General features: G+C 44.9%; 1 protein-coding gene across 2 annotated transcripts in view; it reads right to left on the bottom strand.

The window, feature by feature from the left end:
* Positions 1-13,303, bottom strand: part of RAB6A (RAB6A, member RAS oncogene family) — a 67,885-nt gene extending 54,582 nt beyond the window's left edge. Inside the window, exon 1 of one of the 2 annotated variants that reach the window (XM_037376074.1) lies at positions 12,965-13,303. In XM_037376074.1, coding sequence (XP_037231971.1) covers positions 12,965-13,034 — 70 coding nt within the window. In that variant the 5' untranslated portion in view covers positions 13,035-13,303. The remainder of the gene's footprint in view (positions 1-12,964) is intronic. The other variant, XM_037376073.1, reaches the window with a different exon arrangement.
* Between the last annotated feature and the right edge of the window lie 1,449 nt (positions 13,304-14,752).

Genomic DNA, 14,752 nt, shown 5'->3' with positions numbered 1-14,752 from the left:
ACCTGACACCACGTTTCCACAATGTCAAGGCACAACCGGATCCCCTCCTAATAAGGATTTACAGCACTAGTAGTTCAGGTAGACAACGTCTTCAGCCCAGGTGCAAGCTTGGCAAATATGGATACCACCATTCCTCCTGCCAGGAGCTATCTGTGTAAACAGGAAGCCTGACAAAAGAAATCTTGGTAACTGCTACTAAGCATGCAGCCTTTAACTGACACCACTATGGGACTTCAAATGTTTATCTTCCCATTTCCCATCCAAGTATGCAGAGTACAACCTCTGTCTTTGTCCTCTGCGCCTATGTAGTCTCCCTCCACCCCATGTTAAGTATTACTTGCACGATTTAATAAGCTGAAGTCAGATAAATCCAATAAACTGTATTACAAGACGCAACCAGCACCAGCAGGTTAGAGAAAACTAGGTAAAACCCCACATAACAGACTGCAGTCATGAGAGAGAATCAACATAGAATGGTTTAGGTGAGACCTTGAAGATCATCTTGTTCCAGTTCCCCTGCCACAGGGCCCCCTCCCCCCAGCCCAGGCTGCTCCCAGCCCCGTCCAGCCTGGCCTTGAGCCCTGCCAGGGATGGGGCACCCACAGCTGCTCTGGGCAGCCTGGGCCAGCGCCTCGCCGCCCTCACGGGGAAGGGTTTCTTCCTCATGTCCAACCTAAATCTCCCCTCTCTCAGCTTCAAGCCATTCCCCCCTGTCCCACCACTCCCTGCCCTTGCCCAAAGCCCCTCCCCAGCTTTCCTGTCGGCCCCTCCAGGCACTGGGAGCTGCTCTAAGGTCTCCCCGCAGCCTTCTCCTCCCCAGGCTGCACAGCCCCAGCTCTCCCAGCCTGTCCCCACAGCAGAGGGGCTCCCGCCCTCTGACCAGCTCCATGGCCTCTGACGGGCCCGCTTCAACAGGTCTGTGTTGGGTGCCCCAGTGCTGAATGCAGTACTCGAGAAGATAACATAGATTAAATCCATCTCACAGAAGAAATTCCTCCTTCACAGTATCATGGTATAGGACACACAAGACCTTCTATAGCTATGGAAAGTAATGCTAAGATGGCAGTACCATCAGGCAGAGAATAGCTGCAGAAGTGAGGAGTTAAAATGGGTGGCCACCCAAGTACACATTTCTGGAGTGAAACATTCATGGCTTCTACTCTTTTGAGCACTAAACACTATTCTGATGCAAGCTAGAGCAGCATATGCTATCATCTAGCTCAGGGAATGCAGTTGTCACTTCCCTGTACCACATGCTAAATGGAGCCCTTGAAACAAGCAATCACTATCTTCCTAAATGTTTTGCCCTTGAAAGCACAACAAGCAATGCTAAGTCAGCCTTTTCAAGCAACAGAAGAGAAAAGTTTCAGGAGACCTATTAAAATGCTAGGGTTTACTATAGACTTCCCTTCCCTCTATCCTTTAATTTACATTTTGCCTTATATTTCCCTAGCACCATTAACCAGCTGGCAAAACAAGCAAAGACCACCTCCCGCTCCCTCTTCTCATGACTACCTACCCTACCCTAAAGAAAATTCTGCCTTTTCACACTGCAGCAACTTTTGTCCTGCCTGGGAGAGAAGGAAAAAAAAAAGGGGGTGGGGGGTGGGGGTGGAGAGCTGCATATAGCCTTCTCTTCAGTGAATCTATCTTACTCCCAGAACCTACCACCTTCTGGGCAGCTCTGCGAGGACTAAGACATGACCTTTATGCTTTCCACACGAGAGCTCTCCTCTCAAACTCATTCTTCAGGCAGACCACAGGTGACTATTTCTTCAGAACAAAGCTCGAACAAGATCTTAAAATAGTCCTGATTTAAGGTTGATGCAGTCTGGCTTCTGAGGCGGCAGCTTGTAGGGAAAAAAAAAAAATGCACCGAGTACATTCTGTGTGCTTTCATTAAGCACACCTCTCCACAAAGTGAATTCAGTCAGCATTTGCTGATCCAAGTTGACAAGGATGGCTGTCAAGAGTACCCGGGGACCGGTGCAAAAATAACCAGAGGTACACAATTCTCTGCACAATGCACATGGGTTAGCCTGTATGATGCAACTCCACAGTAACACAGGGATAAAAGAGCTGATACCAAAATAGAGTAGAATGTGTATACCAGTGCATGTTACAAGAGCAGCACAGAACCCTGTTTTTTCAGTACCAAAAAAAAATAACCAGTTTTGTTGTTGGGTTTTTTTTAGCAACAGAAACCAGAAACACATAGAACTTGAGAACAGCACAGTGTTAGAAGCTGCACACTCTGGTCTCCTCAGACACTCGCAAGAGTCCAGGGAACACTTGGCCACAAGTTCCTTATGTTAAGAATTCAAGAAATGTATCTACCCGTTCCTCCTTCACAACTCTGCTCCTGAGCTCTGCCAGCTTTCCTCCTGGGGACTGGGGCAGAACAGAGGCCACCAGCACGGACACTTCGACACTCTGCTGCCTCTGCTCCACCTGCACTGCAAATTAAGAACTTCAAACTCAAATGGTGCTAATCAGACAAACTAAGCAGCATTAATCCAGCACAACATTTTCTAGCCTTTCAATGTGCAGGCCTGTAAGAAACTTCCTAACAGACACAGACTTCTCTCTGTAGGGATTTAAGCCAGCTGACAATAAACTTGTTCCTTCCCAGCTGCATTTCACAAATGCCTTGGAAAGAGGCCATGGAGCCTGAGGGGTCTGCAGACCCAAGGTTTAATATTCATCCGGAAGAATAAAAAAAAAGAAAAAAAAAGTCTTTAAAAGATAGGTATTTGGTTCCAAATAGCCAATAGAAAAAGTTCTGGGGTTTGGTAGTTGATTTTTTGTTTGTTTGGTTTTATTCTGAACTTTCCTAGAAAAACAGTATTCCAAAAAGAATTGCAGGATTCAACTACAGAAAAAAAGAATGTGCTTATATGAAAAATTTGGTTCAGAGGAAAAAATCCTTTAGAGGAGAAATATCTGTGGCTCCAGCTGGGGTAAAAGATCTTGAAATAAATGTTCTCCTCTAGCAGTATTTTCCAGAAAAACAATCCCTTCATATAGGGACTCTAAGGATACATACTAGTGAAGTTCCTGTTTAACTACAATATTTACCCTCCAAGACACACAGAAAAGACTTGTTTCTAACTTCAGCCATTCCTTGTATAAACATGTACAAAAGGTAATTTTGGGTCTTCAGGCTGTCATACCTACAAAACCAGCTTTAAGTGCACCACAGGGTTCTCTAAGGATCTCAAAGACATACTACTACCAAACACATAAGGTCACATTTATTTCCCATTAAGATGCATAAAAGAGCTCCCACTAAGTCCAGCGAGTACTACGTGACATCTGGTTGCTGTCATCTTCCACTGCATGGCTGATGGTGGCAGCGGGGACTTACCTAGTGAAATGAAAGCAGCGTGCAGATACAAGATAAAAGTCAGGTGGTTTAGGCAAGCACTTGAGAAGCATCAGACTGGGGAGAGCATGGAACTGTTCTGAAACTCTTCAAAAATATCTCATGCAGGACACTTGTCCTTCTCCTCCTCCACTTTCCAAAAGGTAAAGGCTCCAGAAAGACCCCCAGCCATAGGTACATGGTTCCTCCACCTTCCAAGGGGCACAGTTCTGACTTGTGACACGCTGAGAACAACAAGGCCTGATTTAACCTGAAACCTGGCAGGTAAAGCCAGCTCTCAAGCTTAGTTGTGCAAATCTTGCACAGGCTACAACAACCGTTTAAAACATCATTCACACAATTCTATAGGGAAATTTTTTTCTAGCTGTAAGGGCTTACTGGAGGGAAGGCACGTAGTAATTCGCACAAGGCTCCTCTTGCTATGTATTTACTATATATCCTGCAGTTTAATGATTTGGGGGAAAACCCAGCTGTCTTCCAGAGAAGACAAAAAAAAAATCCCTCTTGTATTTTTAAACAAAATTGTAGAATCCCTAAGGCCAAGACTGTATTTAACTCTCAATTACTTGCTGTGACAGCATAAACAGTCCACCAAGCCTACAGATACAAACAGTGGCAACCTATCAGCCTTTTGCACTCCTGAACAGAGAGTGAGGGAAAATTTTTTAACAACAAACCAGCAGATTACAAGATTGTGATACTTTCACTGGGAAAAGCTTTTTTCAAGTCTGCTATTACACTACAGCATCCAAATAAAGAGGCAAATTTTATGGGACAAAAGCTTTTGATCTGCCTACTGTTTATGCAATTGCAGGAAAAAACCGATCCCCTTCTCCAAGTCACATTGAGGTTTAAGAGCAACTAAAAATAAAAAAGTAGAAAAGAACTATGATCACAAAGTTAATTGTATGATGGTGGATAAAAGCCACTCCAGTGACTGCTCAGCAAAAAAAGGCACAAGATAACTCAACTAGGAAAGAAAAATGGGAGGAACAGAAAGAATAGGAACATAATTATGACTTGAATATGTAAAGGACCAGTATTAAGAGGCAACTTTGAAAGCTGAGAAGAAATTACAAGAACCTGAACCAGTGGGTCAGTCTGGAAGTGAGGGGCTGGAAGAGACACAGCACACACCCCCACCCCTGTGAAAACCTCTTTGAAACCTCTTTGTAAGGCATTCCAAGGTCAGGAAGAAAAAAAAAGCTTGATTTCCTTGAGATGATACTCCGAACTCAAACCTTTTCCAGCCATTTTAATTTGAGCCTCCTCCAGCTGTGTTCAGCTGCTATGCTGAAAGATTCACCTACAGCTTTATCCAAATAAGCAGCAGAAGCTGTTTAAGCAAAGCCATCCTAGCTTTTATGCAGACACAAGTGATTTTTCAGCCATTTTGAGTGAGCCAAGGACACAACAATAAAAAACTGCTTCAGCAGCATATGCATCTGTCCAAAATCACGGGAAGGGAACTAAAAAAAAAATAGACAATATAGACAAGACAAATACGGCAGCAAGCCTCTAACATAAAGGCCTGTCTACTGCTGCCTAGTAAAGTCAAGAAGGGGTCAGAACTTCCTTTGAAAGGGAGGACAATGCAGTACAGTGTTTCACCACCAGTTAATTCTGTCATACATGAAAGTTGAAGCCTGTTCATCTACTCTCACAATACTGACTGCACTCCATCAGGAAACATTACCTGCAGATTCAGTTGCTTTTCCAAAAGCAAGCATTCTTCACTTACCTTCATTTCTAATCAAAATCTCTACCTGGTTCTGAGCTCACGCCACTCTCACCAAGATCTATTGACCACTACGTGCACACCATGCTTTTGCTCGCAGCACTTACAATAAGTTTTGTTCTCTCCATCTCCTCCACCACCTCGGATATCCACTGGATGATTCAATTGCCCATCTAGTTCAGATTCCTCTGCTAAGCCTTCCTTCTGTCAGGCCATAAAAAAACCAAAATAATCCATCACTGACAAATAGGGTTTCTCACAGCCATTTCTGTGCCAGCAGAAGAGGACACAGCCAGTAATGAGCGAATATTTTCTACTCCCACAGAAGGCAACATCTTCATTAAAAAAAATGAAGTGCCTAGCCCTACAAGCTGCCGAGAAACACTTCTGCACTCAGATTAATGCAGAGCTGCCTGCCCATTTCTGTGCACACAGCTTCAGAGCCTCTGCAGAGCTGAAGTCCCTACCTGTTTGCGGGAATTCACTCCCCCCAACTCCAGTAGCTGCTACTTCGACCCCTTGGCAGAGATCAAACTGACAGGAATCTTGTCAAACCTGCATCAGCCACTGCTTGGACTCCGCCACTGAGAATGCACCCTCCGAGGGCCCCTCTCCTTTTAGCTACATGTCTATTCTAGATTTAATTTCCCTTCCCTTTGTGTTGCACCTATCAAGAACATTAAGAAAATGAACTGGCTGTAACTCAAACCTAGACAGAGGCAAGTACAGGAAGCGTAGCAGGAAACATTTAGAAGCATGGAATAAACTGGTCTCTGCTTTAATTACAGAAATGGGGGGTGGGGGGTTGTTGCTGCTGCAGCAATTGCCAATTGCTCTCCTAGAAGCAAATCATTAAAAAACACCACTTAGCAGGATAAATGGCATTCATTTATATGGTCGCAGGCGTTTAACAGTGAAGAGGTTTAAGTGGCCACAATTCAAGACATAAGAGACCAAGTGAAAGTTAAGAACATTTTCTCATTAGCAGGTTTACCTGCACCTTCCACTGACATGGCCAGTTTGGCCACATCTGAAGACAAATAAGTTACCTGTTCATCCGCATTGCTCCAGTATTTCTTCCCAACTCTTTCAGTTCTGGGCAAATATGGTTTAGATTTAAACCAAAGCCTTAATTCTGTGTGTTGACGACACCTACACATGTCTGGATGAGAGAACACTACGAGCCTGCAAATCTCAGAATAGCTGTGTAGCATCTCCAGGGGATACTGGCAGCATGTCAGCTCATGGAAACTTCAAAAGTGTGCCCCAACTCTATGCATTAAAATGGAAGCAACTACCATGGGCGGTATCAGCATGCACCTGCACTTAGCCAGGCACCTGCACTTATGAAAGCAGCCAAGGTCAAGCAGGATTTGATTGCAGTTACCAGTTAAGACTCCAGCACACTGTTCCAGCTCTTGTCTTTGTGAAGGAACTAAAGGAGGAAGTCACAACATGGACAAAAAACACCCTAAGAGAAGGGGAGACTCTGGTGCACATACTCTCTTTAACTAGTTCTTATCAGTACCAAGAGTCTCAAGGATATTGTGTCTGGCTTTGTAAATATACTTCAAAAGCTAAACTTCAGGACATGACACAATGCACTCCTCAACCTCCCCTGTGAGCACGGTAACTAAACCAGTTAGCATCACACTGGGTATGCCCGAAGTCCAAGAAATCTTTCCAATCATACAGCAGACTGGGAAACTGTGCCCTCGCATTCTGGCAGCACTGACCTGCTGTGGTTTACAGCAGTCCAGCAGAAAGAACGTGCTAACAGGGAACAAAAAAAGGAAAGTTACGTCCTTGTTCTAAAAAGTCAAATTAAACAAATGTCACTATTGTGCTGTACAGTTGAATAAGGAATTCCTTCCTAATTTGAAAACTGTTTGACAGACACGACAGGAGGCAGCCAGAAGCAAGCCAGGGGCTCAAGAACTCAGAGGCACACAGAATAAGCCAACATATCCAAGGGGAGGTTTCAGCAGCATGTTTTTTAGTCGCACTGAGCTGCATGCAACATCAGGGTAGGAAGTCTTTCCCCTTAAACCCCCGATTTTGACATCGCTTTGCATTTAGAGTTGGTTATAAGTTGGTAATTTTACTGGTTGACAACCAATGAGAAGCGACTTCCACCTCAAAAGGAACTCAGCCACTCAGTATGGCCTTTGCACCAAGTTCAGTTTTTTCCAAGTACAATATACATACATACCTTGCCCCCCCCAATTTACTGAACCATTAAATAGTTCACACAAATGAAAAAAAATTATTTAGATTTGGTTTCATATAATAGTCGCTTCCTAGATTAGCATTTCTTTTTTGTGATCCACTAGGCTGCATTTGTGTAAATTAAATACTACTGAAACAGAAAAAAAGTCCAATTTTTCTTAAGTTAATGTTATGCATATATTCCAAAACAGATTTAGCCCATCACATTTTGAACATAGACGAAAATAGCCGATGTAAAGTAATAGATTCAATTGTTCACTGTCCTTGGGCCCTTCAATATATTAGAGCCAGAGGAGTTTGTTTTATGCTGAGGGGAAAACAAAGAATCCATTTAGCTTTTCAACTTTGTGTAAGCTCAGTAAATAAATCAAGAAAACAGACCTGAAAAATTCTACTTACACTGCCAGTCTGTATTTTGACTACTGTTTGTTGCCACGTTTTTCATTTACACTACTTCCATAAACAATTTATACTAATGCGTCAAACAATCATTTTGATTATATCAGTTAATTTTTAAAATAACACTTTTAGTCTTGTCCTAGCCTGCTCCATACGAAAAGAGATGTATGAGAGTTCCCATACCCTTTCAGAAACCTTCCTCTGTCACAAGGTAACCGTTCTTGCAGGTTACAGGACTCAGGTGAGTTTTGGAGGTTGTCTGGAAAAATCTGATGGTTCCATTTCTTCTGAGCCATTGAGAGGTTTCACTTGCTTGTTTCAGTTTGTTGGTTTGGGTTTTTTTTTTTAATCAGCAGCATATACAACAGGTACTTGTACATGCATGAACACAACAGATGCCTTTAAACACCTGGATTAAATTATCACATAAATAGGAAGGTAGCTACTTCCTCACAAACCAATCACAGAAGACAGATTTCTAACAATCAGTGAAGTCAAGAAGAATGGCTGTTGGCTTTGATAATTTCCAAATAGTAGATCTTGTGCTAAGGTGGCCTCAGAAGAGGTTCCTCACCTTTGTTTCTCTGTTAGTCCCATTTACAGCTTCAGCTTTGTAGAACCTGGATCATGTGCTAGGAGAGTGCCAAGTACCACCAAACACCTCAGCAGCTGCAGATATAAAATCCATTATTTTAAACTCAAGGAATAAGAAGATCTTCTTCCTAGTTCACAAAATATTTCTCGGATACAGACAGAAAAACATACCAAAGAGCAAAAAGGCACAACTACTCCCTTTGAAAAAAGGATCTAGCTGCTTCAGAGGCTTCCACAAATAGACAGGGATCAAAAGGCACCATGAAAACAGGCACCACAAAACATTTAAGTCTTTTTCCCCTAAGTGTGAGGTGCTTCTTCCAGATGTTGCTACAGGGAGGGCTCTTTCAGACATGGAGAAAAGGAGGAACAGGGACAATATTCAGCCTCCAGATGCACCAAGAAAATTAAGTTCAGCAACTCATGGAGAACGCACACAGTCCAAATATAAACCCAAATATCTGAAGACCTGGCCACAGGAAAACCAAGACATTAGGAAATTAATAGGAGGGAAGAGGATAAGATTTTAAACCACCAGTGGGACAAATTGACAGTTCTCCAGAGCTTGTAACGCCGAGAATTCCCTAGAAAGAAGGGAGTTTTAAGTTGCACAGGCATGCCAGTCTCTGCAGACAGGCTGAACTGTGACCAGTGTTACACCAGCTTCGTGTTACACACAAACTACCTGCAGTTCTCCAGTTATCTAATAAGACCCATCACACTGTTCAGCAGTGCCTGTACCAACACTGTTATGCAACAGTATAGTTCATTAGTGGTTTCCAAACCATCATATTTCACAAGTTATTACACTGTACTTATGTTTTCAATATTAAAAATCTCTGTTCCTGATAAAATATGCTAACTAGTTCTAATATTCTTTAAGATTTTATGCAATGCAGAAACGTCAGCAGAAAGACAACAGGGACTTATTTTGCTTTCTGTAATATTCATGCCCTTCAGACTTGCTCACCAATAAAAGCTACAGCATAAACCCACATGACAAAAGATTATTTCTGTTGCGGTGCCCCAGCATTCAGTTCTGCTCTTGATCAAAAAATCAACGTATTAAGAAGCAGAGGTGTTCCTATGTAAGACAGAACTAAAGATGTTACTAATATTTGAATATATACCATATTTACTATTGAGCTACCCTAACACAGGTGATGTGTACACTAACCAATGTGACCCAGAAATCAGAATTTCTTAAACTTGAGCCATTAGCACTGATGAAAATCACCTGATAAAACAAGATCAAAGGCAGTAAGAAACATACTTCCCCCTCACCCCCCAATAACTTCATCTAATCCCTCAGCACAGAGCTCTCTGCCTTTTCAGTAAAGATTAGCATGTTTAAAACTGCTAAACTCTGTATAATCTTCCATCATTTAGAAAAGTAATTCAATTAAGACAAGCACTGGTGAAGTTGCCTTCTTGCTAGCCAACCAATGCTATATCCTTGCACTACAAGTTAAAAAAAAAAAATGAGAGAAAGAAAGAGAAGCTTCTTCTAGCTGGACACAGATTATGTTGCAGGCTCGTGATGAATCCACTGTCCATGCGGCAAGTATCCAGGCTCAGCTGGGGAGGGGCGTGGGGAACACAACAGCAGTATTGCTATTGAGAGGCAATGACTTGCAGTAAATCCCAAAAGGAACCGTGAGTGACCTGATGTCATTTAGCCAACACACCCCACCAACCAAGCAGCACTAGCAGGACCCAAGGATAGAGCGCTGCAGCAGTGTGTCAGCTTGCTCACCACAGCACTGAGCACTCAAGGAGTTGGTGCAATAAAGGCAGAAAAGGCAGACAATGTGAGTAACAGACATGGGAGACAAGAAGATTTTGGGGGGTCAGGGAGCAAGGAAAGAAGGCTCTTAAAAAAAAAAAGTCAGTATCTTAGCACAGGAAAAAGAATCTGCAGCTAGCGGTGAGCAGCATAACTAGGAAGAATCACTGCAGTCCACACAAATGCCTAGGTATACGGCACTGAACTCCCACAATATGGCTGAGGATACCAGCAAAAATCAGCTATCACATCCACTTTCAAATAAGAATAAAACGTCTAGAGATGCTCCCAGATCTCCCATGGAATGATACCATCTTTGCTCACACAACTGCATGGAAGGGTTGTAAAGCCTGCACAGTAATGAACTCCAGTTAAGAATTTCTTAGCCATAACATACCCATTTATTGAGATGACTATATACAGTCAGCACAGAATGTCTGATATTAGCCAGCTTTGGTTGCCGAGGCAGCTAATTGACATTGTAGCCCTTTATAACATTTCATTTGTCATTGTGAAGTCCCCAAACTAAATGAAACAGAAGCATTCAGCCTCCCTACCAGCAGCAGTAGGATTATCTTTAATTATGGCCTTCCAACAAGGCAGATCACCTTTTAGTTAAACAGGTAGAAAATGCAGCAATCCAGCGCAACAGTTGTACAAAGAGATCTTCTAATTTATGAAAGCTGCTACCATAAAAACTTTATTTCTACATTTCTCTTACCCTTCAAAACAAAGAACAACATGTAAGCAAAGCCCACTCAAACTCCCTTTGCAGCATCAGAGACTGTTCTGTAAATATCTCCATCATACAGAAGAACATTAGCGCATTTATTCTTCCAGGAGCCATTTGTAGTGGGAGCTATTCACCCTACAGACAGTAAAAAAATAAAAAATTACAGAGAATGACATCATGACAGCACTATCTGAAGAGATTCAAGCCAAATTCAGAAACAGACACTTCTCCATCGAAGACAAGAATCATCCAAGCACTGTGTTGGAGCATGCCCTCGCTGCAGCGCCCGTGGATTGTATGGACACACCAAGGGCTATCGGCATCACCACATTTAGCATCGAGTTCAGCGCAGATCAGTAACGGAGTCATCGCCCAGGATCCAAGACAAAGGCAGGTCTGAAACCCACACCACAGCTGCTAGCCAGGCCCTAACCAACTAGATTCAAATCAGCTTTAACCCACCCAATAAGCTACAGTCAAGACAGCAGTTGCAGTGCTATGTACATTTAGTCAGGAGTATTTTGCTACACTATAACCATAAAACCCCTTCTCTCCTCCCCAGATTTGATGCTATGAACAGGAATTATTTAAAACCTTCCAGTATAAACACACAGATGATTAGCTGAGAGAGAAAAAAGTGACTGAGACTAGAGAAAGCAGGTATCTGATGTTAGAACAGACAGACAAGAAATCCACGTGTAAACTGAGAGCTGCTGAGATTTAAGATCTGCACGAGGTGCTACAACCTTCCATGGAGGTATTCGAAAAGCTTCATGAAATCAAAGCTCAGAAATACAGTAAAAGAAGCCAAGCGTTTTGCAAATATGCAGTTAATACTTAAGATTCCTGCTATCAAACAGCTTGGGAAAAAAAAAAAACCAAACAAACGAGCATCTTCTACACATGACCCTCTTCCAAAATCCTCATAAAATGGCTGGCCAAATAGCACCTCACCAAGTAGATCAGGTGACTTACCCCCCCCAAAAAAAACCCACCAAAGGCAAGTTGAACTTGTGGTCCCTGGATCCCTAATATGAAGGGGAGCTGTTCCAATCCCCAAAAATAAAATAATTTTTTAAAAAGGATGAAAGAGACAGACTAAAGGAAACCATCAATGTATAGGTAAATGATTTAAGAGCAGTCTTATCACCGAGCTCATCTATGTAACACCAAGATGTAAGTCATTTGGGGGAGAGGGAAGAAAAAAAAAAAAAAAAAAAAGACGGACGACTAGTATTTCATCATCTCCTACCACACAGAGACCAAAGGTGGCTGAGGGAGCAAATACCCCACCCCGAGCCAGAAAATATCTTGCACCTACTCATTATGTCAAAGATCACTCAATATCTGACCAGGATTACACAAAGCATCTGACAAACCAGCATTTTTTCAGAAAACTCTCCAAAGTGAAAGATTTGAAATGCAATATTGGAGATAGAGGCCTTCTGCTGAGGAAGAAGACATCGTTCGGGATTTTTTTTTTATTTTTTTTTATTCCAAAGACAGGGAAGGAAAAAAAAATCTCATTGACTGAATTAAATATTTAGAGCATTGGATCCGCTTTGCCAAGACGTAACTCCATTTTCAAAAAATGCTATATTTACACAGAAAACACCAGGGATTGAGACTCCTGCCCCCAAAAAAACGGAGGAGTTGAGATCAAATGAATCAGCAACTGTTTCTGGAGATGTGGCCGCTGGGTTTTGGTGGTTTGTTGCTTGTTGTTTGTTGTTTTTTTTTTTTAACCATAGCAGACCGACGCTCGATCTCTCCCTGTCACTGAGGGTGCAGCGACCACAAGGCAGCCTCTGCAAGGGGGAGGCAAACGCCCCGAGGCTGCCCCCCACCCCACGGAAAGCTGCGGGGGGGGGGGTGGGTGGGTGGCGGCAGACCCCCGTTCCCCTCATAATGTGGGGTTACGGCACAGCGGGGCGCCCCACGGAGGGCGACAAGCAGGGGGGATTCCCTCAGGTGCGACCCCAGCCCCCATAAGGGTGGGTCCGCCGCGGCGAGGGGGGGTGGGGGTGGGAAGGGAGGAGCCCGCCCCGCCACCGCTGTGTGAGGGAGACCCGGACCGAGCCGGGCCGGGCGGTGACTCACCGCTCTGCTCGCCCAGGAACACCAGCTTGAATTTCCGCAGCGGGTTGCCGAAGTCCCCGCCCGCCGACATGATGGAGGAGCCTCCGCCGCCCCGCGCTCGCTCCGCTCCCCGCGGCGGGACCCGCAGCCGCTCTCACACTCTTCTTTCCGCCCCACCACTCCCCGGCGAAGGCAGGCGGCGGGCAGGGCTCTGAGGCCGGGCTCGCAACCCCGGCGAGGCGCAGCCGGCTGGGTGAGGTGCCGCCGCCGCTGCCGTTCCCCTCAGGGCCGGGCTCCTTCCCCCGCGCGCTCGGCGCCTCACACAGCGGCCGCCCGCCCCACGCACGCGCGCCGCCGCCCCGCCCCTCGCGGCACGTCGCGCTGTGTGCCCCTCGCCCCGCCCACTCTTTACGTCGGGCTAATCACGGCGGGAGGGGAGGGGGAAAGGTGGGAAGGAGGCGGGGCTTGGTGTCCTGCTGCTGAGCTGTGGATGCGATCACTCTGGAGCCTAACGATGGCTGCCTGGGTGGCCTGGGCGTTGGGGGGAAATCCTGCTCCCTGAAGCAGCCGAGCTGCAGAGTGTGTGTTTGTGTGGAAAGGCGGGGTGCACGGGCTCTGCCCGCAGCGTTGCTCAGCTCCCAAGGCACCCTCTGAGCTGCGAGGGTGCTCCCCACGCATCCCTTCCTACTGCAGCCACCCACACCGGACCGCCTCCCCCAGGCCACCATGCAAGGCCAGGCTGGGGCCACGCACCCACAGGCTGTGCCACCAACTCAGCTTCCAGAGGCCCCCTGACACACAGGGCTGGGGCAGATGGGGTACGGGCGCTTCCGAAAAGGATCTGGGCTGTGGGTGCTGCTATTTATTGCTGTCTGTCATCAGACGAAGCCTCTCCTTTGCACCCAGACATGGTCTCATCCGGACCCACAGGTCAAACTCTGCCTGGACTGATGGAGCTTTGCCCCTGGGTTTTTTCGGCATGGATTTGGCCAAGTTTGGCTGCTACAGGAGCTCATGCTCATTTCCCAGCCGCAGTTAAAAACCCTTTTCATCATGTTGTCTATACAGTCCTTGGCATCAGCGCTAATCAATGGTTGCAGGACGCTGTTTTGCGGATTGACTGGATACTAAGCAAAAATGAATTCCAAATCAAATACAAAAATAAATGCAGTTTATTATATTACAATATAATAAAGAAAACAGCATGCAATATGATTAAAAAAACAGTACTAGTTATTATGCACAATATGATAAAAGAGCAATAGCAGCGAAGCATCAAGACATTACTGCAAAGTGTTAGAGAGACTAAGAAAAGGATCACATCACCAATTTCCACCTTAACATCCCTTCAGCTGGGAGCCCTGTTGCAGCCAGTGCCAGGAATCTCTCAGTAACTGGGAAAATTCCTGCATGGTGCATCCACCTGTAGGTGAGGCTTCTTGCCCAGTCCCGGAGCTCGCCCACCTTTAATACTCAGTTACACACCTAGTGTATGTAAATAAAAAAAAATAGGCTAAGTGCAGGTGTGCACTATGTCATGGTTCGTGAGGTTCACACACGCCAGGGATGTTGGCCAGACACCTGAGCGTGGTGGAGTTACCGTCATGACATAGCCACACACGATGTTTTATTGTCTGGATGCTGCTGCTCTTATCTTGCTTGTTCAGGGAGCTCAAGACAAACACCACCTGCCCAGTACAGCTGTCCTTGAGTTCCCTGAACTCACTCTCCAAGTTAAGCGATCCCTAATTAAAGACAGACTTCTTCATAAGCAGTAATCAATTCAAGAAATTTTCACACAGATGCACC

The sequence above is a fragment of the Falco rusticolus genome, chromosome 2 (genome assembly GCF_015220075.1).
Source record: "Falco rusticolus isolate bFalRus1 chromosome 2, bFalRus1.pri, whole genome shotgun sequence".
Taxonomy (NCBI): Eukaryota; Metazoa; Chordata; class Aves; order Falconiformes; family Falconidae; genus Falco; species Falco rusticolus.
The sequence above is the reverse complement of the archived record's forward strand: the minus strand, read 5'-3'. Positions and strand labels throughout refer to the sequence as shown.